General features: G+C 42.5%; 1 protein-coding gene across 12 annotated transcripts in view; it reads left to right on the top strand.

The window, feature by feature from the left end:
• LOC118122008 (unconventional myosin-XVIIIa-like) overlaps positions 1-13,069 on the top strand; it is a 71,652-nt gene that overhangs the window by 12,388 nt on the left and 46,195 nt on the right. For 7 of the 12 annotated variants that reach the window (XM_047343452.1, XM_047343451.1, XM_047343450.1 and 4 more), the window contains 13 exons: positions 856-948; positions 1,116-1,193; positions 2,714-2,740; positions 4,882-4,941; positions 6,105-6,192; positions 6,580-6,686; positions 6,773-6,949; positions 7,076-7,286; positions 7,686-7,828; positions 8,434-8,534; positions 8,748-8,811; positions 9,333-9,477; positions 12,256-12,426. In XM_047343452.1, the coding sequence (XP_047199408.1) occupies positions 856-948; positions 1,116-1,193; positions 2,714-2,740; positions 4,882-4,941; positions 6,105-6,192; positions 6,580-6,686; positions 6,773-6,949; positions 7,076-7,286; positions 7,686-7,828; positions 8,434-8,534; positions 8,748-8,811; positions 9,333-9,477; positions 12,256-12,426 (1,465 nt within the window). The remainder of the gene's footprint in view (positions 1-855; positions 949-1,115; positions 1,194-2,713; positions 2,741-4,881; positions 4,942-6,104; positions 6,193-6,579; positions 6,687-6,772; positions 6,950-7,075; positions 7,287-7,685; positions 7,829-8,433; positions 8,535-8,747; positions 8,812-9,332; positions 9,478-12,255; positions 12,427-13,069) is intronic. The other 5 variants (XM_047343453.1, XM_047343449.1, XM_047343446.1 and 2 more) reach the window with 4 other exon arrangements.

The following is a 13,069-nucleotide window of genomic DNA, read 5'->3' as shown; positions in this document are numbered from 1 at the left end:
CAAATTCCTGGATCCATATCTGCACCAAACTTTTATTGATTCTTCCCTGAACACATCCTTCCGCCACTTTTGTGGAAATCCTTTCTGTAATTTTGGTGTAATCTTTCCCACAAACAAACAAACAAACAAACAAACAAACAAACAGAGATCGAAACGGACGAATAACCACAATATTATCCCTGAATAAATAAAGTGTGATGTGATTCATATTTTGTTTCATTGAAGTGTGTTAAATTTGGACTTCTAACATGTTACATATCAGAGAAAAGGTGAAGATAAACCATGCACTTCAGTCCTTCTGGGCCTGACTATCATTTTAAAAAATAGAAAATAAATCAGGCACAGATTCATTTTATCATGATTAAAAATGTTTTTAGCACCACAACCTGAACTTTTAATCAGATGAAAACTCGTACTTAAATCGAACTGAAGTCCCACAGCCGCGAAACAATGCCTCAGAACATTTGATGGTTTAATTTCAGCTTCTCTCTCAGATTCCCTGCATGTTGTTTTTTTTGTCGTACGTCAGTTCAGCTGTGACAAATTATTTAATTGCTTTCAAATAATTTAAAACTCATTGTTGCTTACATAAAAACACGGACTCAAGCTGCTGCTCTTTTCCTGCAGAGCTTAATGATCCTCAATTTTCTTAAACGATAATTTTCCTTTACTCATTTCCTGATTGAATTAACTGGAAAATTAAATTAATGCGAGCAATCATCCCTTGAAGTTGGCTGCATTTGTGGATGTGTGAAAACACATTTCATGCTCATCGTCATCACCATTTCATTCCATTTCTTCTATGTGTGTGTGTGTGTGTGTGTGTTTGTGGATATTTACGTACATTGTGTGAAGGTAACTGAGACATCCCCTCCCCCTGTGGCCCCCACTGGTAAACCGTCCCCTGTTGCTGTGCCTCAGGCCCAGTCTGCACCAAATGACGTAAAGGTACTGGCATGATTCTCACATTCAGAAACAGTCGACTTTGTTTTTACTTCATTAAAAAGCTTCTGTGTGCCTCTTCAGTTTTCAGGTTAGCGACAACCTCCGGTTCATTGATTTGACTTTCTTGCTTCCCATTTTGCAAAATCGCTGGGTCCACTTTCCGACTGTAGGTCCCAGAGCTGATTCCCACTGAGCAAGATTACAAGCGTGTGAGGAGGATCTTCACCGCCACTGCCACCGGCAACGATGTAACATGTCTCTCCCTCAGTTTGTTTTGTTTGCACCTGTCATGCGTTACAAAGCCTGAGTCCAGTGTTCCGATCCCAAGAGAGAGGACATGCATCCAATTATTATAACCATGTCCTCGACGGGGCTGTCCCAAGCTTCCACACTGCCAATGGACGTCCAGTCCCCTGGGTTGTCGGGCCCCCTGAAATCAGAAACTCTGAGGCCACAGAGACCATTGCAGAGTTAGTTCAGCAGAAAATAAAGGTTTTCTTGGAAAGCTGGAGTGAACACAGCTTGTGGCCGAGGAAACTATTGTGTATGTGTTATGTGGATAGTTTGATCAAAATGAAGCCGGGCACACACTGTGCTAACTTAGAAATGTTGTTAAATTCCAGCTCACGCTTTACAAGTAAATCTTCTAAGGGGGCCAAAGCTCACGATTTATTTGTACGCTCTAATTGTCGGACGTGACCTGACTGCTCACACTGTGCGTCGGGTCGGCTCCTCAGCTTGGGAGTTTTCTGTCAAAGAAGAAGAAGTCAAAGTTTGTTTGCTAACGATGCTAACGAGGGAGAAACATGCTGCCATGATCCGTGTGTCAGCTCGACCAAAGATGAGGCGTTTGCCAAATGGACACGTAGGTGGATTTATAGACATGGGCATTTTGGTTTGGCTGTTTCGCAGAAAGAAGAAGTACTTTTGAAGCTACTTCGTTAAAATTGATATAAATTGATCCCTAGCTCCACTTTGATGATTGAACCCCTTTCTCTCCCCGTTTTTCTTACTTGCTGTGCAACTGCCTCCAGCCGTAAACTACATTTCCTACTATTGTGTTTTGCCATTTCGCGCTGACACAGTGAGGAAAAAGAAATCGAATTGTGACTGTGCTTCACCTGTGTGAGAGCTTGACGAAGGCCTACCAAAATGGACATGTTGGTCAACTAGCGGTTGGAAGCATCTGATCGCTCCCCCCCCACCCGCCTGTACACTCCATGGCAAACGACGCCGGATAAAGCTGAAATTCAGTCCGACCCCAACATGCGAGACCTAGTAATCGGCTCAAAGTCGAGCTGAAATCGCACAGTTTATGCTCGGCTTGATTATAATCTCTCCGAACCATAACTGTATATATATATATATGTATGGATTAGGCTGCATGCTGTGATTTATTGGTAACCTGCAGCTGACTTGTGCCCCTCTGATAAAGAATTCACACAGCCTTATAGAGACAGCTTTATCTTCAGTGTCTCTCCTGCTTATTGCCTTCCTCTCATTCAATCTGTAGTATTTTAATTGCTTTTTTATCAGGTCGAGAGGAGCCCCCACTGTACGACACTGCACTTTACCCCGCTGGCATTTTGTGATTATTTTGGCAGTGTTGGATTATGTCTGGTTACTGAAAGGCTCCTCTTCTTATTCCCTCTCCTCGCTCCTGCGTCCTGTTGTCTGAAATCTAACGTCCTGTGTTTCTCCTCGTGCTTCTCTGTGGGTCACTGGATCCTGACCCGCTGCTGTCTTCTTTGCCCGCTTGCATGGCTAGCGTGCCAGAGGCCACAAATCCCGTCAGGTACAGCCTGCTCTGTCGTGGGTTTCACCGCACCTTCTCCTGCCTGTAGAGAGCTGGAGTTTAAGCCTGTTCTCGTCTACTGACCCCTCTCTGCCCTACTTTGTCTGTGCTTGCCTGGTTTGTCTTTGTCCTCTCGCTGCTCTCTGCGGTTGAGTCTGGGTTCATGCGAGGGCAACTTTAGAGGTCCTTGGCAAAATGGAGAAAAAGTTTTGTTTTAATAATGCTGCATTCATTTAATTAACAATTAACTTTAAGTATTTTCCTTATCTCCTTTATAGTGCTATGTTTTTTTAACATAATAAAAGCCTGCAAAGTCAAAAAGCTCAAAGTTAGCAGTTAAGAGAGCTGAACAGAAAATGCTGCACCTGAAGCCCCTGAAGCTGCCTTGTTGGAAGTCCAGCCGATGCTTCTGCCCCATTGTGATGTGTCACATGATGCATTTGCATAATGCCTACCTACTGGCTAGTCCGGCACGCCTACTAACAAAGCCCGGTAAAGTGAGAGTGGAGAGCGACATTTCCTATTTATTATTTCCATGGTACCATGAGCGGCTAAGCAATCACAACCGCGTTGTCACAACCTGGTTCAAAGCTGGACAAGTTTATTTAAAGAAATGAACAGGAAATGTAAATGTAGAAATCAATATACAACCAAAACCAAATGCTGTGGAAGCCATTGGGGGGAGAGAGACCGGCTGAATGTCACCAGCTTATATGCTGCAGCCAGACAGAGTGAGATGCATCTCCCTGACGACCAAGCTCCTCCCATCAGGCTCCTGCAGAGAGAGGCCTGCTTTGAGACGTCGTCACACGAGTGGACCAGTTGCCAAATCATTATTAGAGCAAGGAAACCGTTTTTAACTCTAATCATAGCATCACATGTCTCCTCGAATACAATGTGCAGCTCTGCAATGGTTCTGCTGCTTTTTAGCTCCACAGCCACATATAGATACTGAGCTGATTTTGTATCTACAGTTTCTTAAATACCATGCACTTAAAAAAAGTGTGAGTGACTTAAAAAACTCCAGGAACCCCTGACTTTGTATGCAGTGACAGTACTCAAAGTACTTATACTATATTAATCATAATACTAATATTCAAATACAAAAAAAATGATTACTGACTTTATGTATTTAAATTACATATTACATTTCCATGTCACTTTATCACATAAGTTTAATGTAAAGGGTCACATTAATGTTGAGTGTACTTCATTTTAAATATACTTAAAATATTAAAAGTAAAAGTGTATCCTAATACATTAGGTGTCATAATGTAATGACAATGCAACAGTCTTCTGCATCATTATTCTCAGCGGTGGCCTCTTCTGAATCCATTTTTTTTTTGCAGGAGGAGGGGTCTAATGTTGCCTCCCTTCTCTGATTGGTCCAGTGGAACAATTCTCCTCTCGCTATTAATAATTTTTTAAAAACATAAAAAAAAAATAAGTGAAAATGTAGCTTACGGCATTGTACAAATGTAGAGGAATGCAAAGTAGATATTTGCTGATATATGTGTGGGAGTAAAAGGGAAAAGTACCTGAAAATAAAGTACAGATACATGAAAAATGTACCGTAATGAATTAAATGTACTTTAACAACCACTAGTCATACAGTATCTACTTGTACTACATTCTACCATTGTGTGCATGCTGTACCGTATCACCTCTATAGCTGAATTAATTAGCACTGACTATTACATTTGTCACACTTGGCTGCACGGTGCACGGCATTTCTACCTCGCTGTGCGCTAAAGATCTTGTTAACTGTGACTGCTAATATGGCAGAACATGGATTTTGTGCTCACAGACCTACACACTGTTCTTAAAGGCACCTTGTAATGCTGGCTCATTAATGCATTTGTGTTATAATTATTTTATGGTGAATTACTCAAACGGCTCACTCCTGCTGCAAATGCTTGACTCACTGGTGCATCGTTCCCTAAAGTGGCTGGTGTCAATGTTTGATAAGTTTTTTTTTTTTACTTGAAATAATTTGTGACTTGCACTGTCTCGCCATCGTGCCGTAATTTGCATTGTTTCGGTTTGAAATGTCAGTTAAATGCAATGTTAAGCTGTTAAATCCAATCAGTCGGAAAGATGCTAAAAGGTCTCAGCTGACTTCTGCTTCTTCCCTTCCCCAGTCCAAGCTGGTGGAAGACCCCGTGGCCATCCTTCAGGCAGCGCACTCGGCTGCAGCAAAGGTCTGGCCATGGCTACAAATGATTGCAGTTCTGCTTGCATCCCTCTCGTGTTTCACAGTGTGAATGTGTTGTGTTGTGGTTTTCCGTGTGTGATGGACTAATGAAGACACGTGGGGCCCAAGAAGAGCCCAGGGCGTACCCTCCCTGCAGCTCTATACCATGTGGAGAAACCGTTTTTAGAGTCTTTATTATGCTGTGTTTCACCAGCAAGGACCACGTCTCAGCAATATGTAATTTAAAGACTAGAATGGAAATTTACATATTGGATGTTCAGGGAAAATGTATGGACGCTGAGGGAAGGGGTTGAGGTCAATATGCATCTGATGGGCTGGTCTGAGAGGATGCAGGGAGACGTAGTGTGGGGACTTGGTTTCAGGCATCACTCAGGTATAGGGATGAGGGAAGAGAGGATGAGGGGATGTGGATAGGAATGAGGAAAGAGAGGATGAAGGACAGGGATGCAGTATCGGGATGAGGGAGGGAGAATGAAGGGATGAGTGAAGTGAGGATGAAGGGAAGTGGGTATGTTTATTTCTCTTTGTTTCTTTCGTTTCTTCTTTTTCTCTCTGCTTGTTCTCATCTTTTTTTCTCTTTCTCCAGGGAGGGTTAAGGGTGGGACCTAAAATCTGAGACGTGCTAGGTTGAGTGGGTAGATGTAGGCTTGATGGTGATTAGAGGTGTGGTTGAGGCGTGGCCCTTCTCTTTAACCTTTAACTTAATGTTAACATTTAAAAGTAGCTGTTGCATCCCTCTGCAGACACTTTTACACGTGTTGTGTTTTTGTGTGTGTGATTTGCTCGGCTGTGATGAAACCCCCCCACGCTCTCACCTTCCATCCGTGACATCTTTTTAGTGTGCACATTACTCGCACCCACAGCGAGTTCAGTCCACACTTAGTGATCCCCGGAGAGACGCATTAAAAGAGGAAGCGTGGGAGCTTTGGTTCTATGCTGGACGTGATTTACGAAAAAAAAAAGAACCACTTCATGCAAAATCATGCACGTTTTCACAGTGAGAGAAGACCCCTACCTGAATGACTCCAGTCCCCCGAATATGTCTCATGTGAATGTGCCTGCAAATCCACCGCTTGTGAGGAAAAAAAAAGTTAATTCTAATTATAAAGTGTCTGTATATCATCATACTGACTGTTCCTTCTCTAACAGGGAAAGACAGAGGAGCAGATAACAGCAGAGAGAGTCTGGTACAACACAGAGAAAGTATGGCTCGTCCACAAGGATGGATTTTCATTGGGTCAGTAAAAACTTCAGTGTTTTTGTACCTGTTCATATGTATTTTAAAATGAATCATCAACCCTGTCTCTTGCTGGTGCTGTTATGTCTTTCTTGATTATATTATGAATATTTTATTATATATTATATTTGATATTTTATTACAAACCCATAGAAGTGGACGTTTGCAGCTTTTAGAAAATGCTTTCGCAATGTATACACCTGAATTAGACTGCTCCGTCCTACCTCGGGCTGCGTGCTTGTGTAGTTTTAATGAATCCGAGACAGTATTAAAAAAGATGCAACTGCCACACATGATCAGACATGTGAGATAAGATGAGTCGGCTGCACACCGGGTGAGATCACATGTCACGATAAATTAACTCTGCACGCTTTGTTGGCGACGCAGCGACTCTCCTGAAGACAGAGGCGGGCAGTCTGCCAGAGGGGAAGGTGAAAATCCGCCTGGAGAGTGATGGATCTTTATTGGACGTGGATGAAGACGATGTGGAGAAGGTATTTAATCATCAAATCAAATCTGATCCCCTCATCAATTACCGACGGCGCCGGGGCGAGTTTTGTGATCTGACTTTGAACCTCAGGCAAACCCTCCGATGTTTGACCGAGTGGAAGACCTGGCCTCGCTGCAGTATTTGAACGAGTCGAGCGTGATGCACTCCCTGCGGCAGCGCTACGGCGGCAACCTGGTGCACACCCATGCCGGGCCGAACATGGTGGTCGTTAACCCCATTAGCAACCCCTCCATGTACTCGGAGAAGGTGAGGCTGCAGCCGGTGCATAAAATCACACATCTCCCACAGGACATTAGAGTGTGAGAGTGCAATCAGAATGAAATAGGCTCGTGATGACTGCAGCTGATATGTATAACCGCTTCTCTACTCCAGGTGATGCAAATGTTCAAGGGCTGCAGGAGGGAGGACACCGCCCCTCACATTTACAGCATGGCCCAGGCCGCTTATAGGAGCCTGCTGACAACTCGCCAGGATCAGTCCATTGTGTTGCTGGGCAAGAGTGGCAGTGGCAAGACCACCAACTGTCAGCACATCATCCAATATCTGGTTACCGTCGCTGGCAGCGCCAACAAAACCTTTTCCAGTAGGTAGAGTGCATTCCTCCGCCAAGGCCCAACAGTCCCCTTCTGAAACCTCATCTAAACTCCATAGATACAGATTATTATTTCTATCTGCACCTAATGTCACACAGTCATAAATATCAGTCACTTAAACATGCCTGTTTTTTGTCTTTAAGATCCATGAATTATTCTGAGTAATCAAGGAAAATGTTGAAAAAAGTTATTTCCTGACACATAGCACATCTTTCCACCAAATTTCATCCTAATCTTTCCAGTAGTTTTTACTTAATCCTGCTACCTAGCAGACAAACAAACAAACGGACAGGGGTGAAAACATAACTTTCTTGGCGGAGGTGTTAAAAATATTTGCAATTTCGTGCTGGTTCCTCCAAACGACCGTGTTTCTCTCTCTTTTCCCGTAGCGGAGAAGTGGCAGGCAGTCTACACAGTTTTGGAGGCGTTTGGAAATGCCTCGACGTGTATGAATGGGAACGCCAGTCGCTTCTCTCACATTGTTTCCTTGGACTTTGACCAGGCGGGCCTGGTGACCTCAGCCTCTATCCAGGTACACATGAACACTTTTATGCATTTATTTAGGTAAGTGGAACTCCATGGCTAAAGCTATCATGTATTCACATCTAAAATGATCTCAGACAATGTGTCATAAACTAATATAGCTTTTGAAATTTGTTTTTCACCATATCTTCACATGCTCCTCAGAGGATCCTATTTCCTAAGTTCTAAAGTCGTTCTGAGTCTGACTTCGGTGTATTCATGTGCTCGGAAGTCGGAAGTCGGAAAAAACCAAGATGGACGCTGTCAACAAATTTGACACATCTTTCAAATATTTGCAAAATAATGAAATAATAACCCTAACCCTAACGAAAAGGATTGTGGGTCCCAGACATAAATATTTTAAAAAAATTACGTTTATCATAAAAACGTCTGTATTGGCTAAAAAGTGGTGTTTGGCGCTGGTGAGAGATACACATGCAGTTTGCAAATGACAATAGTGTAACAGTTGACTAGTTTACATCATAAGCCGATTGTGAAATTATGGTAAATGCTAATTATGGATTTTTCCGACACCACATGAATACACAATCACAGTATTACCAATATTAGTTATTGTCTACCGTGCACATATCCTGTCCTGCCTTGGCCTTGCAGACGATGCTTCTGGAGAAGATGAGGGTGACAAGGAGACCAGAGGGAGAGTCCACTTTTAACGTCTTCTACTATCTGATGGCCGGAGTTGACAGCTCTCTTAGGTCAGGATCAATCATGTTAAACCAATTCAATACACAATACACCAAAGCTAAACTGTTAACCACTGGATTATTATGCTGATAGGTCACAATGATATATTCATGATTTTGGATAATGCAGCCGATTTCTTACCTATATACTGTAGTTCTAATGATGCAGATAGAAACAGACACGAGAGATGTTGATGTCGTCTTTTGTCGTTCTCCTTTCATCAGGACCGAGCTGCACCTCAACCACTTTGCTGAAAACAATGCATTTGGAATCATGCCTCAGACAAAGGTAAACGCTGCCTGGTGATGAGAGATTCGCCAGTTCTTCCACATCTAGACATTAAAAAGTTGTTTTATTAAATGTATTTTATTTTTTAAATTCACAAACACTCTGTAACTCTGTGATTGGTCCTTCGACTGTGCATAATGCTTGTCACTTCCAATCATGATGGATTTAGTGGCATGAAAAGTACCAAGAAAGGTTGATTAACCTTTCCTGATCTGTTGATCATCCTTATAAAGAGCGTGAAGCAACCTTTAGCTTCCAGAGGCCATGACATCAACCGGCAAACTTTGGCACAATTTGCCGTGGCTTGTTACAGGGAGATGCTAAAATAGCATTTTCACAGTAGATATGAAAATAGGTCACAACACAATTGTGTTCTGAAATTTGCTGAACCATTACAAATAGTTTTTCTAAACTTGTTTTAGCTTATTTTTTTGACAGGTCGGTCAAAAAAACTTGAGGAAATCTTATTATTAATAGTTGAAAAAGGAAATTTAATTTAGAAAATGTGTGCCATCTGTCAGACTGAGGACAAGCAGCGGGCCTCGCAGCAGTTCTCCAAGCTGCAGGCAGCCATGAAGGTTCTGGGGATCAGCGGCGACGAGCAAAGGGCCTTCTGGCTCGTCCTCGGGGCCATTTGCCATCTCGGAGCTGCAGGAGCTACCAAGGGTGAGATTACTGAACCCGTCACATGGTTTACAATGTTAGATCTGCACCAGTTATCGGTGTGGCTAATGTTATTCATAGAACACATACCGGTCACAAAGGATGCAAAAGGATAATCTTTTCGATTTGTTTAAACCACTGAGAATAACACGCTCACCCCGCGGCTGATAAATTGGCCAAATATTCCCCTCGTTAGCGGAAATCAATTTAATGACGCGTAAAGCCTGGATTATGTCACCGCAGGTAACATCCTCGGTGTGATGCAAGGCAGCTGTAAGTCGGATAACTGAATTATGCATTTGCACAAAGGAGTCAGCTCACAGGTTGTTGGACTGCTCCACCACACGGAGCTGTAAAATACAAATAAAGGAGGGAACGATGTGTTGGATCAGTATCCAGGGCATTTTTCTGGTCATTACAGATAATTCTAATAACAATACTACTACTTCTTCCAATAATATTAATTATTAAAAATTATAAGAATTAACAATAACATATAAAAGAACAACTGCATATATTAAGAGTTCGACTTTAGAAGTGATAGCACATGCAAATGAAAACTAACTGACTGAAATTATCATATTATTATAGTTTGGACTGGCTCTTTTGTTCACTTTATTAATCCTCACAGAAAAATCGTATTAAAATAAACAAAGCACTGCTTGTGTCCCTGAAAACACTGATAAATTAGCTGAGTCATTGTTTGGAAACACTCAGGGACGAGGTTTCATTCTGACCCTAATGTCTGATAAAAGTTTTGTCCCGTCATAAGAATGTATCAAAGCACTTAACAACTGTTCCCTTAAACACGAGGATTTGTTCCTGCCTTTGAAGCAGCGTGATGAAACCTCCCGTAAGAGTGTTTGATTGTTTTTTTTTTAGCTCTGAAGTAATAGATCTGCCTTTCGCAGCATACGATTTTCATTTTAAAATTAGATGTCTTCCATTTAAAATGGGCTGACACCGTCAAAAGGATTTTTATAATCAGCGAGGGTTCGTGGTAGTCATATTTTATCCCTGAATGTTGAGGCAGTTTGGCTTTTTAAGGATGGAATTATTTATATTGTTCAAATAAACGTGTTTCTAAACAGAGATGTAAAGCTCGTTGTTTGTTTACAACAAAAATCACGTCTTTCAGGTGCTTCAGTGGGTTTAAGATTTTAAAATTCAATAAAAGTCAAACTAAGAATGGGAAAAAAAAGTATCTTCATCTGAGTGACACTGCGAAGCAAATCAGTTAACGTGGCGTCTCACTTCGTCTGTTCTTGGAAGCCGTTGACAACACCACCATACTAGAATAACTTATAACATAACATTTTTAATGACTGTGCGGCAGCAGTGACAGGATCTCTGTATTTTTTTCGTACATTTGTTCACTTCCTGCTCTCAGCCTGCATTGTAATTGCCAGTCACTTGTGCAGAATTCTTTTCTTGCCAAATTATTTTGCCGTGATCCCCTCCAGCTGGCTGCCAATCTTTTTTGATGGCAGTATAACAGCATCCAGGAACGGTTTTCTGCTACGACTATTGTCCTGCGCAACATCTGCTGTTGGGAATACCGGCGCCAAACAACTTTTGTCCGTCGGTGAATTACTGGGTGACTTATGGACTTGCGGACGCTTTGACATACAAAGTGGAAGAAACTGTGCATTATGGGAATACAAGTCACAATCAAGAGACAGGCACATAGAGTATTCATTCAAGAAAATACCCTTTGACTTGAAATGATGCCTTCTCTGCCAGGATTTACTTTGTGCTTTGGCTTCAACCTACAAAATAAAAGAAGCGTGTAAAAGATGCTGATTGGCAGTGCAGCTCTGTAGCAAACCACAAGAGGGCAGCAGTGATCTCTTATCCACCAGAACTAATTACAGGAGCCATTTGAAATGAACTTGCTTTCTGCTGTCCAAACTAATATCTGATAAGTGAAGACAAAAAAAGTCTGGATGCTTTTCAAGTTCAAATTTTGTACATATGTTTAAAAAAAAAAAAAAAATATATATATATATAAACCCGTGTGAGTCACACACTCAATGTTTGAATTAATCATATCCAGCCGTATTGGCGAACCCAATTTCCTCTTTTTGATGTTTTACTAGAATAATTGTGGTGGCAAATATCTATCAAAGCAAATATTTGAATGTCTTTGCTCGTCTTAACAAGTGTTCTGCGCAGCTTATCATCATGAGAAGTATGCAGGGCCTCTGCAGCGCTGATGAAACAGATAGAGCCCACTCTGTGTGTGTGTGTGTGTGTGTGTGTGTGTGTGTGTGTGTGTGTGTGTGTGTGTGTGTGTGTGTGAGTGTGAGAGAAATCCCCCAGGTTCTCTCTTAAGTCTCAGAAGATACCACTTCATGGTGGATTAAAACACAAGTTTGCCCTCATATCTGCGTGTTTCCATCAGTCAGCCAATAGATTAAAGAGGAGCCTGTCTTTCCCCAGAGAGAAAGAACAGAGGTTTTTATGTAAATAAATTAATTGTCTCCACTCGTGATAAGTTCTTGCTTTCATTCTCAAGACGATAAAAGAGTCAAGAGTCAAATAATAGAAACTTTTACTTAGTAGTTAGTAGCCGTCCCCACCCCCCCAACAATAATTTTATGTATTCACGTCACAATTCCTTTCAGAATGCTTTTACTGCATGTTCTCTGTGTCAGTGTCAGCTTGACCAGAGACGTAATTCTACCCTGTCAGCGTTTCCACACAGCTACATATAATAGCCATGTGCCCGGGGGTTAGTTGGCAGCGGGGCTAATGGACGTTTTCATTCTCGTGTCTCAGCTGGCAGGAGACAATTTGCACGTCACGAGTGGGCCCAGAAGGCGGCCTACCTGCTGGGCTGCACCCTGGAGGAGCTCTCGTCCTCCATCTTCAAGCACCAGGCCAAGGGCACCCTGCCCAGAGCCAGCGCCGCCCGCCAGGCTTCTGACGAAAATGGCACAGCAGATGCAGGTACTCTGCATTTACCAACATCCTCTCCTCTTCATTCACTCCTCACAGCCCCACGCCCCCTCCTCTCTCTCTCTCTCTCTCTTTGTCACTTCCCCTCTTGTTTCCACACACGCATGCATGCACATTCGCCTCCGCTCATCACCTGAGGGAAATTGCATGCTCGGGAGAAAGTAAAGCTTATCTTAGTAATGAATACCACAGCTTCACAATGGCTTTTGATAGATAAGTACACACGCTATGTAGGGACAAGCAATTTTGGATCCACTCTTCATTCATTGTCCTTGAAATCATAATTGCCTCACATTGATTTTTCACATGTGCGCGTCCTCTCCCTGCCATCTAAACATACTTTGAAGGGCAGGGGGATACAGTTAAAACTATCACATGCAGCGATGGACAGAATTGACCTCTGTTTCACCCTCCTTCTATATCGCCCCCCCCTTACACATGAATTTACTGTCATAGATGTGTGTGCACACGTGAAAATCCCCCTGAGCGCCATACACACACACGGAATGAATTAGCTGAGCTTAACAGGTGGCCATCGCTGCCGGGCACGGACATAAGTATGCGCTGTCTGATCTGACAAATTCGGAAACACCTGAGTCCCTAAATGACATTGCTTTAGCGAGACAATTTCCGA

This window comes from Hippoglossus stenolepis, chromosome 15, assembly GCF_022539355.2.
Source record: "Hippoglossus stenolepis isolate QCI-W04-F060 chromosome 15, HSTE1.2, whole genome shotgun sequence".
Classification (NCBI taxonomy): domain Eukaryota; kingdom Metazoa; phylum Chordata; class Actinopteri; order Pleuronectiformes; family Pleuronectidae; genus Hippoglossus; species Hippoglossus stenolepis.
Note: the sequence above shows the minus strand (reverse complement) of the source record. Positions and strands in the feature narration are given on the sequence as shown.